The sequence below is a fragment of the Amphiura filiformis genome, chromosome 2 (assembly GCF_039555335.1).
Source record: "Amphiura filiformis chromosome 2, Afil_fr2py, whole genome shotgun sequence".
Taxonomy (NCBI): Eukaryota; Metazoa; Echinodermata; class Ophiuroidea; order Amphilepidida; family Amphiuridae; genus Amphiura; species Amphiura filiformis.
In genome coordinates, this window is record NC_092629.1 from 14,378,012 (window position 1) to 14,395,276 (window position 17,265).

The 17,265-nt window shown below is 36.8% G+C and overlaps 2 protein-coding genes across 2 annotated transcripts in view; one reads left to right on the forward strand and one right to left on the reverse strand.

Annotated features, from left to right (window-relative positions):
• LOC140145920 (vitellogenin-like) overlaps positions 1–17,265 on the forward strand; it is a 47,626-nt gene that overhangs the window by 2,821 nt on the left and 27,540 nt on the right. Inside the window, exon 2 of the mRNA XM_072167648.1 lies at positions 409–509. The gene's annotated coding sequence lies outside the window, so the exon portion shown is untranslated. The remainder of the gene's footprint in view (positions 1–408; positions 510–17,265) is intronic.
• On the reverse strand, positions 5,053–9,696 carry LOC140135456 (uncharacterized). Its single transcript, XM_072156954.1, has 3 exons — positions 9,477–9,696; positions 8,093–8,368; positions 5,053–5,931 (listed from the first exon to the last, which is right to left on the reverse strand). The coding sequence occupies exons 2-3, from the start codon at positions 8,360–8,362 to the stop codon at positions 5,326–5,328; spliced, it is 876 nt and encodes a 291-aa protein (XP_072013055.1). The 5' UTR covers positions 8,363–8,368; positions 9,477–9,696; the 3' UTR covers positions 5,053–5,325.

Sequence of the window (17,265 nt, forward strand, 5' to 3'; positions counted from 1 at the left end):
AATCAGTTCTTAGTTCCCAAAGTTCCTACCAAAATTTAAGTTGAGTGCCCCGGGGAAGATCAGGGGAGGATACCTTGCCTCTTCTACACAATCACCGATCACCAGTACGTACCCGAAGATTTATGCACTCAGAGCTAAGGATGCCTGCCTTGTTGGCATGTTATTGCCGAATGCAAACAACCAGGCACTCTGAATTCAAATTTGCTGGGTACATAGCTGAAGGACAAAAAACTATAGCAGAATTTAAGCAGTGTTCATCCAATTTGTACTATAGATAAAAATTTAGGAGTTTATGGAGCATACTATTTTTTCTCAGGGAAAAGATGAAAAATAATATATAAGTAAAAGGGGAACACAAGATGAAGAAACTTAATAAATCAGTGGAAAACTTATTTTTTTCATTAATAGGACTAGAGGATCTGACTGGCTACCAATATGGCGAACTACGACCCCATCATCCGTCAGAGGACTAGCATAACCCAAATGCATTAGACTCACACATGTATGAGGTAAGCCAATTAGCTTTTCGAGATATGGCATACACAATAGGAGGGCAGTATTCAATATGGGTAAAACCCGGCAAATTCAAAAGACTTTACCCATTTTGTGTAGCGCCATCCTATTGTGTCCACCATATCTCAAAAAGGCTAACGGTGTTTGCATAGACTAGAAAATATACAGATTGTTCACCAACATCCAAAGTCCCTGTGGTTCGTATGCTATGAATTCTCACATATTCACGAGAGCTGATCGTTCGATCGTGTGAGTCTAACAGATCATACCAGAGTTCAAGGTCAAAAGTACACCCAATTGAGTTTAAACAGGCTAAAAAAGAATTCTCAATATGATGGGAACAAAAAGTATTGATGACATTTCAACAACCTTGTTGTATTATTGTTCCTATAAAACATTTTAAGAGAGTTTATCCGATATACTCAGATGGTAGGTGGCAAGATGGGGGTCAGCAAATTTTGTTCATATTTTGTCAATCAAACATGTGTCCATGAGTATTTACAGTGGAGGTATTAAAAAATTTTGAGGACCCCCCAATGGGAGATACTGGACCCCCCTCAAAATGAACCCCTATGATTGTCTTCTCAGACCCAAAAACTTCGAAATATGCGCTAACTTTCGACTAGAGCCACGTAATAACACCAATTTACAGACAATTTATTTGTACTTCACAGTAATTATGCACATTTTGTCTCGACAGAGCAATTACAAATTCTTTAAAAAAAGTTTGGATTGTTCCATTTTCAGAGAGGGGTGTAATGGCCTTTTCAGCAATTTTATAAATGTTAAAAATCCCTGATTTTGAAGCCAAGTTTACAAGATGATTGTGAGAGTTCCCCAATATTTTTGTAAAAGTTATTGATATGTTGGATAAAGTAAATATAGGCCAAACAATTGAGCAAATAAAAATCATGGAGACTTTTTCTGTTTTAAAATGAGCACATCTTATTTCATGCCCTTTTTCAGAAAATGCAACCGTGACATTTCTAAGCTTTAAACTCATGTTCGGTGATTTTCCATGTTTGAAAAGAAATTGGATAAAAAGTGAGCATATTAGAGGTAAACAACATCAACAATGCTGTTGCATAATAAGTTTGGGGCCTAAATTTTGCTGTAGAAATGCTTAGAAAAGGACTATTCCATTATTTGTTGGGTGTCAATACCCCGTGTCAGTACTAAAATTCCCTCTGTTTTGATTTTAAAATGCCATCATGCTTATATGCATCCTCAAATGAATATTATCTCTTTAGATAGAGCCTACAATTATTTTCTATCACATGTAGTGAACAACAACGACAATAGTAATATTGGAATGATACATTCATCAAGTAAGGGTGTTATTATGATAAACATAAAAATGCTTATCTGTCTATGATTCCTTATTTTTGAAATACCAATCATGCTGCTGACATTCAATTGATTTTGGGATTTGTATTGAGGTTCCTATGAGTGCTCTCTCTCTCCTCCTCCTCCTCTCTCTCCCCTCCTCTCTCTCTCCATGCTCCATCATATTGCAAAGCATGTAAAAATCAACATTTTAAAGTGGCATTTTCTACCATGCATGGTAATATTTTTCAATTTTTACATCCTTTCTAGTTGTATTAAATAAAGAATACATTTTCAATTAAGGGCTCGGATTTTCCCCCAAAAGACCTAACCTGCTTTGGTGTTTTGGGAAAAAAATCTATATCAGATTAAGGTCAACATTTTCAATTGATCGTCGGCTTTAAGGTGGTACTACACCCCTGGCCAATTTTGTGCCTATTTTTGCATTTTTCTCACAGATTATAGTGCATTGGTGACAAGTAAGATATGTATAATCATACGGGCAAGGAGTACAACTACTGCACTGAAAATTTTATTTCAGCACAGCCAACAGTTGTGGAGTTAGTCAAAAATGAGGAAAACCAATATTTGATCAATAAATCAATAACTACTTATCTTGAGTCACTGAAATTCCAGTGTAGTAACTGGATTCCTTGCCCCTACAAATACATAACTTTTATTACCAGTGTTTTATTAGTTTTTGAGAAAAATGCAAAAATAGTCACACATTTTTCAAGAGGTCATAGGCCACAGAAAAATATTGTTGCTGTCATCTGGAATAAGGGAGGCAACAAAAGATGGCATAGTGGGTTTAACTTGATGATAATGTGGATGGAACCTTCCGAGTGGATCACCTGATGCGCGCTGGTACAGGAGATGAAATTTGGCAGGGACCACCATGACCACATGGCACTCATGATAACCAGGTCACTATCGAAAAGTAGATTATGCCTGCGCCTGTGGCAGTTTCCAGTTTCCATGGCAACAACCATTTATATCAAAGGGCAATTTTTTGGAAAGAAAATTTACCAAATGTTACGGGGGAAATTCGCTTAAAAATGACTGAATGAGTATAAATGGCTGTTGCCATGGAAACTGCCTTCCCTTTGAATTATCCGAATACCTTACACTGTATATCAAAAATATAGAATAAACCAAAATATAAAATGTAAAACAAAGAGCAAACAATTTATCTACATGTTTAATTTTTAACAGTATGTTATTTTGCTATTTCATCATTAATATCAATATTGTTATGTAATTTTTAAACTGTTGTCTAGCTTTTTTCTATATGAGGTTTACGGGCATGGTTCAAAGTCTAGAGTAAAAAAAGGGTAAATTTGGTCAAAATGGATTTTTGCCTGGTAGGCCCACCCTTTTTGTGGACCCCAGACAATCTTTTCCATTTCATGTTGAGATAGGCCTAAGTCAAATAAAAGACATACACGCACACACCCCGCCCTAAGAAAAGCAAAACATGGGGTCTATTTCACTAAACCTTTAACCCTTAAGTAACTCAAGTAACCGTTAAGTAAAATTACTGAATACCCAATACTAGGCGTAACTTTCTGAAGGGTCCCTGTAGTAAATCCCTATTACTTACTAAGGGTACCGTTCGTAAGTAAGTTTAGTGAAATGGAACTTACAACTCGTCGTAAGTTACGAATGATTTCAAGACTTACGAAGCTTCGTAAAGTTTAGTGAAATGGACCCATGATCAATTAAAGCCCACTACTAGTATTGTGATTATCCCCCCGCCCCCTCCCAAGGTTAATAGGATTTTGTACTTAACTTTTGTTGCATGGGCCCTTTGTAGGCCGAGTTCCTATACCCAAAGTGCTGATACATGTAAAATGATTAAAAGTCAGAATAGGAGCTTGTGATCATCATAATAATCGTGATAACGCTATACATATAGGCCTATATGTTCATGGAGCATTATTTACTGGTGATTTTACCAATATGCTGTAAATAAGAAGCAGCCATCACAGATATTGGAACCATGTAGGCCTACTTGGTATGTTTTTTTTTTAAATGTGGTGCTCAACTCATCAAAGCAATAACTGACTCAAGATAACGGACTCGAGATAAGGGACTGATCAATCAGTGAAGAAATCATACGTTCGATGTTGGTGTAATATACAGCATCATTATACCAATGCCATATATGGGGAAAATATATGTTTGTGTTTTCTGAAAAGTAAAGAAGTCTCCATTATTTTTATTGCATGATATAAATAACCTATGTACAGAGCTTCTCTCCTGTAATGAACAATATGAAAAAAAAAATGGGTAACTCTTACAATGACGTCACAAAGTAGAGGGATATTTCACTTCTTTTTTCAAAAGTTGTAAAATGTGAAATATGGCCCCTCCCTGTAAATAAATGGAACATCCCGATATAAATATTTGTTGTTTTATATTTTTTCAAGAAGACAAAGGATGAAAGATTTTGTGTACAAAAATTTACTGTCATAAATGCTCGTCTTAGGTGCAAAAATATTGTTCAAAAATGGTATAAACCCGCATTTTACAAGTCAAGGAAATACGCGTTTGGGAGTTCATGGAGCATTATTTACTGGCGATTTTACCAATGTGCTGTAAAAGAGAAGCACCCATATACTTGGTTTGTATTCTTAAATGTGGTGATCACCTCTTCAAAGCAATAACTGCAGACTATTGACTCAAAATAAGGGACTGATACAGTGAAAAGATCATACGTTTGATGTTGGTGTAATATACAGCATCATTATACCAATGCCATATATTAGGGAAATACATGTTTGTGTTTTCTGAAAAGTAAAGAAGTCTCCATGATTTTTATTGCATTATATGAATAACCTATGTACAGAGCTTCTCTCCTGTAATGAACAATTTGAAAAAGATTGAGGAACTCCTACAATGACGTCACCAAGTAGAGGGATATTTCACTTTTTTTCAAGTTTGTAAAATGTGAAATATGGGCCTCCTCCCCTGTAAATAAATGGAACATCCCGATATAAATATTTGTTGTTTTATATTTTTTCAAGAAGACGAAGGATGAAAGATTTTGTGTATAAAAATTTATTTTCATTAATGGTCGTCTTAGGCGCCAAAATATTGCTCAAAAATGGTATAAAACGGTATTTTACAAGTCAGGGAAATATGTGTTAGGGGCATATTTTAGGGGTCCCATATTTCCTAGGAGGGGCATACCAGATTTTTAAACCTGATTACTGTGAACACTTATCCAAACTTACTAAATTGCCAAAATATGGTTGAAATTTGCTGACCCCCATCTTCCGCCTTTTTCCCATATCATCGGTATTTCTCAGAAAATCTCTCTTAAAATGTTTTTATGATCTTATAAGGTTTATTGACCAAAACAACAACAACAAAACTTTTAAAAAGGTTTTAAACAATGGTTTTGTGTTTGCTGGCTCTAGACTTGTATAATTTGAAAAATCTTAGGATTTTATTGTCTGGTAAACCTCATAAGTGGGGAATTCAATCTTCATATAGAAGAAAGCCAGAGAATTGGCATTTGCCAGCGGTACACTCCATTCCTTCCCCAGCAACATTAAACTTTAACCACACCTGCGATCCTGTATCTAATTCAAGCAGCACACTGCTACCAATTTGAACCTTATCCACACTCTCCACTCTGGCAGATGCCACAATGTTGTTATCCTGCATCAAGTAAATATCAGGATTTTTACTTGTATCTGTTTCTGTAACATGAAAACTGTATGAGAAGAAGTAAACACCTGGAATCTGGCATGTGAAGCGATTTGTGGTCAGATCAAAATGGCTGCCAATGTTGACACGAGCTGCCTCAAATGCTACAATTTCATTATCAGCGGATGCTACCTGACTTGATGTCTTATACACATTAAAAGCTGATTTTCTGATCCGTCCGGGTTCTCCATTGGAGCCTTTCTCTCCTTTCTCCCCTACTCCGGTCAATCCAATCGGACCGGCAATGCCGACTTCACCGGTAGGGCCAGGTGGGCCCCGAGGGCCAGAAGGCCCTACTGGACCTACTTTTCCCGGCAATCCTCTTAATCCGTCTTGGCCCGGATCTCCTCTGTCCCCAGTTAATCCTATTGGTCCCTGTATCACAGAAACAGAAAGTTGTAACTTTCAGTTGAGCATTCGAAACTCACAAAGGACATTCACAGATTTTGTGGGATGTCAATGATTCTTTAAAATTCCTTTATTGAATAGCGCCTGCCAAAAATTGGTGAAGGGGCTATAGAATTTCTAGGTATGCATGTGTGTTTTTTTTGTTAATGCTCTGGGCCACTTAAGTCGAGGGCACTTATTAAAATTATGAAAGATACAAATTTGTTTTTGAACATCATATCTTTAGAAATTCAGATCATGATCTTGTCACAACAGTGTGGTACATGGGCACCGATAGGCAGTCACACTATGGTGCACAATTAAAGTCGCACAAGAATATTTTCATGAATGCGCCAAGATACGAACTATGAGATTTTAAGTCTATATAAATCATGAGGTAGGGAACATGTTACAAACAGGGACAAATGATTTGCATGGAAAAAGATAGCAAGGAAAGGAAAATTTTGCGACGCGTTACACAATTTCACACCGCAAAAATCGTTGGACCCTGGTTGTAAATTAAGCAGAGGCCATTCAAAGTCAAAGGTCATATGGGGTCAAATATTTAAATTGCTCTGATTTGGCCCAAACTTGGAGGACATAAACTTGAAGAGTAAGGGACATGTTAAAAATCAAGCGGAGGTCATTTGACATCAAAGGTCATGCTGGGGTCAAATTTAAAATGTTCCTATTGGGCTCAAAATTGGTGGACATAAATTTGGTGAGGATGGGATCATCTTAAAGTAAAAGCAGCTGACCAATATTCTGTGAATATAATGATAGCAACCACCGAGAACAGTACTGCACCACCGAGAACCGTGCAACCCGAGAAACGCAAAATTCTTGTTTTACTTTTATATTTGACCAGGTGGTATGCGCCGTGCATTCTCTAAATTCAGTAAATTTCCATCGTCAACCGTGTAATTGAATGGGATTATTTAGAAATTTTAAAATGCTTGAAATATCACAAACAAATAGGCCTATGTTAATAAATAATATAAATACAAGCTAAAACCGTTAGGTCTGTATGCACAAAAAAATTAGACCGGGTCTAAAGTTAGACCTGGTCTAAGCAGAATTTAGTTCCACTAGGAATGGTTCTTTACTCTTATTTCCTTCCTAAAGTAGCTAGCAAATTTTAAAGATTTAAATGCAAAGGTCAAAAAAAGTTTTTTGGACCCTTTCAATCGTGAATTTTTCCTCTGAAGGGGTCCAAAACATGCCCCAAGGCGTATTTTTATAATATTATTTTTGAAGCCATTTTTAACAATGTGTGTGTTTTTGGAGCAGTGGCGGATCTAGAGGATAGGAGTCAGAAGAGGGCGGGGCAATTTTAGAAGAAAATAATAAAATGTAAAAAATGCCCACTGAGAAGTAAGAAACTTTTGCAAAATGAAGACCTAATTGAAGCAATTTGGTGGACCATTTTGGTACTATTAATGTGTAAAATCTGTGAAATGAGCAGTCCATTGTGTTAAACATATATTGGCAAATGTCGAAAGCAAAAGTGAAAGTGACCATTTGTGTATCAACTTCGCAGGGGGATTCTTAATTTGTTTGCTGAAATGAATAAAAATTATAAACATTGAAATATAAAAAAAACTTCGCAGGGGGATGTTCCCCCTTACAACTTGGAAATATTTTACAAAATGAGTCACCTACTTGGTACATTGCAGTTGACTCTTAGGTGACGCATGGTGGAGTATCGATGTAAGTACTTTGCTACGGGGTTATCTACAGTATGGTGGCCGATGCTGGTACTTTGGTGTGGTATCAACGTCGGCCACAAAGGGCTAGGGTACTCAGTAGTAGAAGTGGTAGTAGCCTTGTAGTGTAGGCATAGACCCTCATGAGGTGCACCCCATATATATGCCCCTGATATATGCATTGTATAAATAGATTCCTGTGGTTCTGGTTCTCTAATTCCAATGTCTCCCTTTTCTCCTTTGCTTCCGGTATCTCCCCTTAGTACACCCACTGCACCCCCTGGATATGCCCCTGATATATGCATTGTATAAATAGATTCCTGTGGTTCTGGTTCTCTAATTCAAATGTCTCCCTTTTGTCCTTTGCTTCTGGTATCTCCCCTTAGTACACCCACTGCACCCCCTGGATATGCCCCTGATATATGCATTGTATAAATAGATACCTGTGGTCCTGGTTCTCCAATTCCAATGTCTCCCTTTTCTCCTTTGCTTCCGGGATCTCCCTTCAGCCCATCTCGTCCGGGATCTCCCCTCATTCCATCCCGCCCATCTCTTCCGGAAATACCGTCTCGGCCCGGTAATCCATTGTTTCCATTGCGTCCATGTAAACAATTACAAGCTTGGTCTGTGTCAGGAGGAGAAAGAGTTTGACAGTATGTGTTGGTAGCCAGTAACAGGGTCAGTTGTAAGATTATGAGTGCTTGGAAATCCATTATTATCTGTGAAGTAATGGGAGAACAAAGTTAGTTGTGACAAGTAGCGAGGACCAGTTGCCAGTGGCATAGCCAGGACTTTTTTTTTTTCAGGGGGGGGCAAGGCAACTTTCAAGGAGGGTCAGTGGCGTAGCTATGTTTTTCAGAATGGGGGGCACAAGTTGTAAATATACTGACAGAAATATTTTTTTGCCAATAGAAGTTGTGAAATGTTGCCCCAATTTGTTTTTGCCCAGTGCGATCAAGAATCTCAAAAATTGGTTGGGGGGTTCATATCAAAAAAAATTTGTACCAGCACCCTCATGTACCAATGGCCTTAGACAGCCATGATGAACGGGAGCCGACCCCCACTGGCTACACTACTAAATTATAAAAAATGGGCTAAAAAATACAAAAAAGGCATACAAATCTTAAATATCAGGGTCGCATCATTGGGGGAAAGAGGACAAAATGGGTTGGCATACAGAAAGGTGTCCTTAAAATTACTAAAAATGCGACAAAAAATTGACAAATGGGTATGCAAATTTGGCTTTGCCCCCTCACACTAAAATTCTGGCTACACTACTGGGGCACTTAATGCCACTGCCAGTTGCCATGTATTAACATATTTTGGTGAGCCACACCATCCATGGGTAAAATACTTTAAAAAAATCTTGATCTTGAGACTTAATCGGATTAAGTCTGATGCATCCATTTATGATTAGGCGCTGGAATGAAATACCTATTTTTTGTCATTTAACCTTATTTGTTTGGCTCAAAATTACAAGGGTGCATATCTCTTAGTGAGAGATAAAATGATAAAATGCATGATAAAATGTAGGTGCAGTTTTTCTGGAAATCAATCATACAATACAGTAAACATTCACCTAATGGCACACCTGGGCTCCTTTGCCATGGAGGAAATGTCATGTACAAATAGAGAGCCCCTTCTTCTAAAAATCCCAACAAAAATTAAGGATATGTGCCCTTATTTGCTGGTTGGATTTTTGTGGGAGGGCACTTTTAGTTTGTGTCTAAAATAACAGTTATATCAAGGGAGCCCATAGCGCCATTAGGCGAACATTTACGGTATTACATTTGGACCATTCAAATGGGCTACGCCATAAATTCTTACCTTGAATTGATTGTAGGTATTGTAGCGAAGCTGCAGAATGATAGAAAGCAGATTTCTTTGTTATTCTCTCAAATCCTACCTTCCGTTGAATGAAATTACATAATGCTCTTGGATAAAAGCTGGTATGCAATGTGCTTGCCAAATGTTGTAATTGAAAGTGCCAATTGTACAGTGTAGTAGCTAATGTCTGCCTGAGCTTGAACTTGGCATCAACAAGTAAATTCTACCCTTTTATATAGGCTAGGCCTGTCTTGAGTGTTGTTTATAAGTTTAGAGATTAAATAAATATTGCATGTCATTCTAAGAATGTGTAGACATGGAAAACCTCCGAGGGTATGACCCATATTCTAAGAATGGTTAAATGAAACCCTGGGAATGAAACTAATAAAATGTCTAGACTTGGAAAATCTATGTTCATGATATGTCCCAAATTCTAAGAATGACTCTGTGCTGTTTTCTATTTTTTGATTCATAGAATGTGCAGAGGACTGCAGACTGGAACTTTCCGAGTCATCGGGGAATAAAATATTAAAGGGGCATTTTGTGATCCACAGCCTCATGACCCACTTCTCAAAAAAGTATATACTCTACTGGAAACCTCTGGCTACATAATGTTTGTGTGCAAAAAATTCATGCAGATTCATATGCTTAGCAAAAATTATAGTTAAATTTGTATTTATGTTACAGCACAGTAGCCTATGGAGCAATGTAATATGAAAAGCTTTGCTGCAAAAGCCCTTACATCCACATTTGCAATTTTGAGAACACATCAAAAAATCACTGAAATAAGGGGTTTTCAACAAAAGCAGTTTTTGACGGGATGCTCATCCTACCCAAGCATCCCACCAAAAACTGCTTCTTTTGCAAACCCCCATATATCAGTGATTTTTTTGATGATTTTTTAATGTTTTCTCAAAATTGCTCAAGTGGATGTAAGTGATTGTGGAACAAAGCTCTTCATATACAAAATCATGCATAACTCGCAAATGCAAAAATCAGAATCGACTGAAATTCTAGGAATAAACTTTTTAGGATATCTACTCAAACATACCATAAAAATAGGATGCTATAGAATCACAAAATACTTATTCAAATGAACATTTATGTTAGTTACATGCATATTATTGAATATCAAACGCAATACCAGGTCTGTAAACAGGATTTTTTTTTTTATGGGGGGGATGGGCCTGATTTTGAGCAAGTGGACTCGAGAGGGGGATTTTGAAAAAGTGGACTTTTTTCAAAATGTGGACTTTTTTGACTAAAAAGGCATAAAGAACCTCAATTTTTTTTGCTCGCTATGCTCACAAATAGGACTTTTTGCATCAAAAAGGGGACTTTTTGGGTAAAAATGGGGACTTTTCGGGCCTTTGGCAATTTTTTTTTTTTTGGGTGCATCTTCCCCTTGCCTTGCCCTAGCTCCCTTGGTTACAGGCTTGCGCAATACTCCTATTAAACCCATGGCAGGTAGCCAGCACCTGGGAGGCAGCATTGATTCTGGAATCTTATCACAGTTACACCGATGTATTTTCCAAATTTATTTTGGTAGAATTTCCTAGAATCTAGTTCATGATTTTCTATATCTAAATTGTTTCCAACTTGCACAACCTCTTTGTCTCACAGAAAAAAATGTATTTTTAATATTTATTTATCAGTTTTAGATTTCCTTTTTATTGTCTTCCTTGTTTTTGGTGTCCCACTTGAAAGTGGTTGGTTCTGGCCAGGAGCCAGACAGACTATTTTCCTCTTTTTGTTAGCTTTTGTTCTTTTTCCCCCAATTTAAGGTGGTACTACACCTCTTGATAAATTTGTGACAATTTTTGCTATTTTCTCACAAAATAATAACATACTCGTAACAAAAGGTATGTATATTACAGGGGCATGGAATCCAGTTACTACACTGAAATTTCAGTGACTCAAGACAACCGGTACCTTATTTATGATAAGAAAAGAAGTACCACTAGAATGTACCTCATTTCTATACATATATAATGAACCACTTGTCTTGAATCACTGAAATTTCAGTGAAGTAATTGGATTCCTTGCCCCTATATACATAAATTTTGTTACCAGTGTGTATAGTTATTTTTTGAGAAAAATGCAAAATTAGTCACAAAATATATCAGGGGGGTGTAGTACCACCTTAAGTTGTATTATTATTGTATTTTTTAAATAAATTTGTTTGTGGACTGAAAGTTTTAACAATGGTGGTGTAAAAGCTGGGGTTGAAATAGACAAATGGATTAAAAATATACGAATTGGGTTATTAATTAATCTGAAAAGGGTGAAAATTTGGGTTTAAGACATTTTTGGTCAGTGTTAGAATCCAGGGTTAGGATTAGTGTTAGGGTAAGTGTTAGGATTAGAATAATGGTTTTGGGTTAGGGTTACACTGCAAAAATGGCAGAGCAACACTTAATAAACACTTGAACACTTTAATAGCTATGGTTTGTACAGTGAAGGTATAGGTGGTGTTAATTTATAAACACTAAAATACATAAAAATGATCGACAGGAATGATATAATTCCACTGTTTTTCTGTGTTTTTCCGTGTTATATTTCCTCACAGGGAGGATGGCAATTTATTTCTTGCATTTACGGCCCTAGCTACTATGGGCTATTTGAGGGGAGGAGATAAGTTTAAGTGACCGCTTATGGGTTTGAATTTCAACCAGCCTAATCATGAAGCTCCCGTGGCCAAGTGGTTAAGGCGTAGGTCTCGTAAACCTGAGGTCCTGGGTTTGATTCCCAGGCGGGATCACTTTTTCTACTTGTCTCCTTTATTATTTGGGACGGCGAACCTGATGAAAAATAATGTTTTTTTATATAATTCCTGTCGATCATGCCACTGTTTTTCCGTGTTTATTAAGTGTTGCTCTGCTGTTTTTGCAGTGTTACTTTAGGGTTAGGTTTAGGGCTTAGGTTTTAGGTTAGGGTTAGTGTGAAGCTAAGGATTGGGGTAAGGTAAGGGGTCAGTGGTTCAAAACCGCACCCGTGGGAAAAGTTTGCTCTTCTTCTTCTTTTGTTCTTCCTTCCTTCTTTCCTTCCCTCTCACCAAAAAGCAACTGGGCATTAGAGTTAAGGAAACAAACCAAAATATTGTTTTTAAATCTAACTAGTTTCGCTTCAAAGTGTTTTTTTTTTAATCTTTCGACAGCCATGGTGTTACTGGCTATGACTTTTTCAAAAATTTTCAAATATAAAAGATGGCTGATTTTATGATTTATTTTTTTATCATCAAAAAGCACAAAACAAAATGAACAAAAACAACACAAAACAAATATTTAAAAATATAAGAAAATAAAAACAGATTATTGGCAGGCAAAGTTACCTCAATCCTCATTAAGGTCAAATGTAAATTTCTTAAATGTTTGCCTTTACCTTTGACCTTATTATTATTCTGTATTATGTTTCATTCTCACAAAGTTTATCAAAGCTTGGAAACTAGGATTTACGCTACAAAGTAAACACCTTCCTCCCTGTGTTAAAAGAACCAACAAGTGTACAAGTATTTAAAAAAAAAATAATGTACATGTATTCTGTAGAGAAATGCGAGCAACATTTAAAGATGCCACCCTACCCAACAAAACTAGTTCATGGGCAGCTTCATTGATATTTTGGATTGTTCCCTGACTCAGTTTTGATGCCAGACATTTGTTTACAGTACATCCAAGGGCTTTCTATATACTGATTATAAAGGTGCAATGTTCACTGATGTTTATGATATTATCACTCAGAACACTAGTCACTCCCTGACTATTGTTATACAAGGTTCACTAAGGCACTCAGGAACCAATCAAATTTGATGTTGAAATGACCAAAATTGTCAGCTACACCTTTTCACTTAAAGATTTATGTTCTAGGCCAAATGAAAAGTATGATGTGCCTTATAGTGTTGGGAATTTTTTTTATCAAACTATATTATTTTGAAATGCTAAAAAGTTATCCCGTAAAAAAGCTCATGGGCCAAGTTCGGGTCTGTGAAAATCAGAAATTCTACACTAAAAGACACAATTTCATGCCCAAGTATCCAAGCACTATGGTTTTATCTGACATTACTGAAAAAGGTGAAAATTAATGTTAATTTCAAAGCAAAAATGTGTATCCCAGAATTTTTTTAAAGGGTCGACCCTGATTTTGGTCAATTTTGGGTCGGATGATGGAGGGCAAGCAAACAAATTTGTTTGTTTGGCCTTATGCATAACAATAGAGGGTGGTTAGCATCGTTCTAAGTGTTATGTGTAGTCCTGGGAATGATCTTCTTGAATGATCTATCTTAGCCTAAAATATTAGACCCTATAAAGGATATGCACAAAACAAGTTAGATCAGGTCTAACTTTAGACCTGGTCTAACTATGGAGGTTAGTACTGCGGAGAAGGAACTTGTTGGTACTTACATAACTTATTGCATATTATTATCATCCTGTTTATGGGGAATACATGTAGCTTAATATTAAAATATCTTCAATTTAATTTTTGGATTTTGTTAGGAATAAAAGAAGGAAAAGAAAAAATTAAAGATCTTTTGGTGTCTCTCTGCCCCTCCCTGTAATTCAGTGTTGGACAAAGCCATGTTATCTTGTCCATGAGGCCCTCTAACATTAAAAGATGGGGAGTGGGGAAGGGTGAGATGGGGGTCTGTGCTTTATACTGCATGTATGTGTCACTCACCTCTCCAATGTTGATAAGGCGTGCATTTAAATTGTTTAATATAAAAGTGTGCCAACCTTTTCCCCCCGGATTGTAGTAAAGCCAGGTCATTGCCTCACAAACTGTGACAGCTATTTAATTAGACTGATAGATATTCAGACCTGAAACTTTTCCTCTTTTTAGCTGATTTCCTCTTTTTTATTCCTGAAATTTACGCATTATTTGTTATTTTCCCAATTTGAGCTTTTTTAGCATGAATTTGCGCTATTTTCTTCTTTTTTAAAGCATTTTCCTCTTTTTTCACAAATGGTCTGGACATTGTATGAAGCAGCTATGTTAGTCATGCACTAGACTAAGAAGCTTTTGTTTGCAGTAACCCAATGATCAGAGATGATATCTTACCCTTCCCAGAATCCTTTGCAACATGATACATCATCCCTATTTCATCAAATGACACCCCCCCCCTTATTTGTACAGGCTGTGTTTGTTTTCATTTTGGGAATATACTAACTAAACATGGGTTGATAGTCAAGAAATAAACATATTTTGTTAATCTGGATGTCCTCTGTTCGTTGAGGTACATTTCCCACTGGCGTGTCCAGGATCTTTTCCTACGGAGGGCTCAGAGGGGCTTTCAGAGTTATGTGGGGGGCTTAATGGTTAAAATCGCCAAAAAAACGTCTGATTTTACATGATTTTTAACAAAGTGCAGGGGCTTCAGCACCCAAAGCCCCCCTGGACACGCCACTGTTTCCTCACTAACGACCCATCTATCCATATTGCACTAGTACTAGTAGCTATCAGTACAGAAAATTGAAATGAGAGAAATGCATTATGGGAAGTGTAAAATATCTCCTCTGCTTGATAATGGCCTGTAACACAAATGAATCAACAACAATCTTCTTGAAGGTACTACGTCAAACTTGGCAGGCAAAATCATTATTGTGTAAACAATATAGATCATACGATCATGTATGTTGATCATGACGCAGACAAACAAGTCAACAAATTAATGCACACATGGTAGCACGTAGGCCATGCATGAAGGGATCATTCAACTTGTTACTTAAAGCAATAATGTGTGATTTGCATAAAGAATTGATTCTGATTTAAATGTTAGTTTTCACTGATAGCTGCTGATTACATTATCCCCTTTTAATTTTGAGCAAAGCAAATGAGGTAAAACAAAGAAAATTGATATTTCATTCCAGCACCTACAATGTGTGTTATTCCACTTTTGCGCCATATTTCATCAGTTTAGCTTTAATATGGCAAAATTTTTCACTCGCTTTGTGCGCATTTGTACCATAAACTTATTCTGTTGCTAAAACGTGCAAGTTTTCAAATTTGAACAGTTATAATTAGGCCTATACTTCGACACATCTCCAATAAATCATAACAATGGTATTGCAGATATTATACTGTTTGCAGAGTGAGTGAAATTTTTGTTAAAACTTTTGAGTTGGATCTTTTTTTAATTAAAAAAAATTGATTATTACTGTATTCATTCCAATAAGCGCCCATACCCCATTAAGCGCCTACCCAGGGTATTTTCAATTTGCTAAAGGGTACCATTGATGTTGAAGTGACTGATAGACATTGATACAGTGAAATAGCTTGAGGATTTGAAGTCCTGTGTAAACTTGCAATACATTCACTACATCAGAAAAGCTACTAGAATGTCTTGGGACCCTATTACAACGTAGCTAAATTTGTTTCTATTATAAACAGCCCTTACAAAAAAATTAGGTAAACCAGGGTAAAAATAATTGCCCAAACCAAAATGACTTTGTAAAGTGCCCTGGGCGCTTATTGGATTGAATACGATATTATTGTTGACCCCCACACATATGTGGGGCTTATGTTTTCATCCAAATGGTTGTTTGGTTGTTTGTTTCATTCTTTGTTTGGCTGTCTGGGCAAAAGCAAATTCATTAATCCACTGTGCAGCTCCAACGCAATAACTGATCAGCGGTGGCGCTCTTAATTTCCACCCGGCAAGCAAGTTAATTTTGGGCTCAAATACCCAGCACTCCAGTCTCAAATGTTTCAAAATCAATGAACAATCAGTATAAAAATTAGCAATTCTGATCAAAATGTCATTTTTTTTACCATTTCATATAAATTTCACCTGGCACTAAAATTTGCCTAGCTATAACCCTGATCGATATGGTGGCCTGATGTGCTGTATAGTTTTGTGTCATGTTATTTGCATATTTATGAATATTAATGAGCTTATTTGCACATTTTACCTTAATTTTCATTAATCCACTCTGCAGCTTAATCGCAATAACAGATCAACTTCTAACTTGGTATTGTGATAGTATGGTAGCCTCTTGTGCTGTATAGTTTTGTGTCATGTTATTTGCATATTTATGAATATTAATGAGCTAATTTGAATATTTTGCCTTCATTTTCATAAATCCTTTATTGTTTTCATTGTAGTTACAAACCTTTGGTGTGAGGCCACCTTAATTATGAACTGTGTCATTCTAGTTCATTGTTGTGACACCATGGTACATAGAATGCCCAGGTAAAGGCTGTTTGAGCTAGATTTACCCAGATATGACGATCTGTGACCTCAATTTGCCTTGGTGTTGTTGATTTGCAAATAAAAGATAACAAGTAAAGAAACCATTCCTTGGGCTTGATATCTTCAAGAGAATCGTTAAACTCTTAAGGTGGATCGGTGGGGAGCATGACCAATTGTAGTTTGTGCTCAAATATCGAGACAAATAAAGCTGACACACAAGAGATATAGGTTCTATGAAGGAGATCCCAAGACTTGATTGATATAAGAGGTGTCATTGCCACCCCATGCTCATGATCTTTTTCAGGAGGGAGAGAATACCCAAAACTTTTCTTTTGATATATTATTGGCGTTATCACTACAGCAAGACCCATGGAAATATAAGTGCAAGTATTGTGTTCCTTGGGTTACTATAACATCAATTTAATGCCTGAAGGGCTTTTTGGCAAGTGGAAGGGAAAGCAGGAAGGAATCAAGAGAGAAAACTAACAAAAAAGTTGCTTGCTTTGGGTGGGTTTCGAACCCAAGACCCCTCACATGCCAAGCACTAGGTCACCGACACTAAGCCATGGGTCTTTTGCTGGCTGGGCCAATGAAAGCGTGCCTATA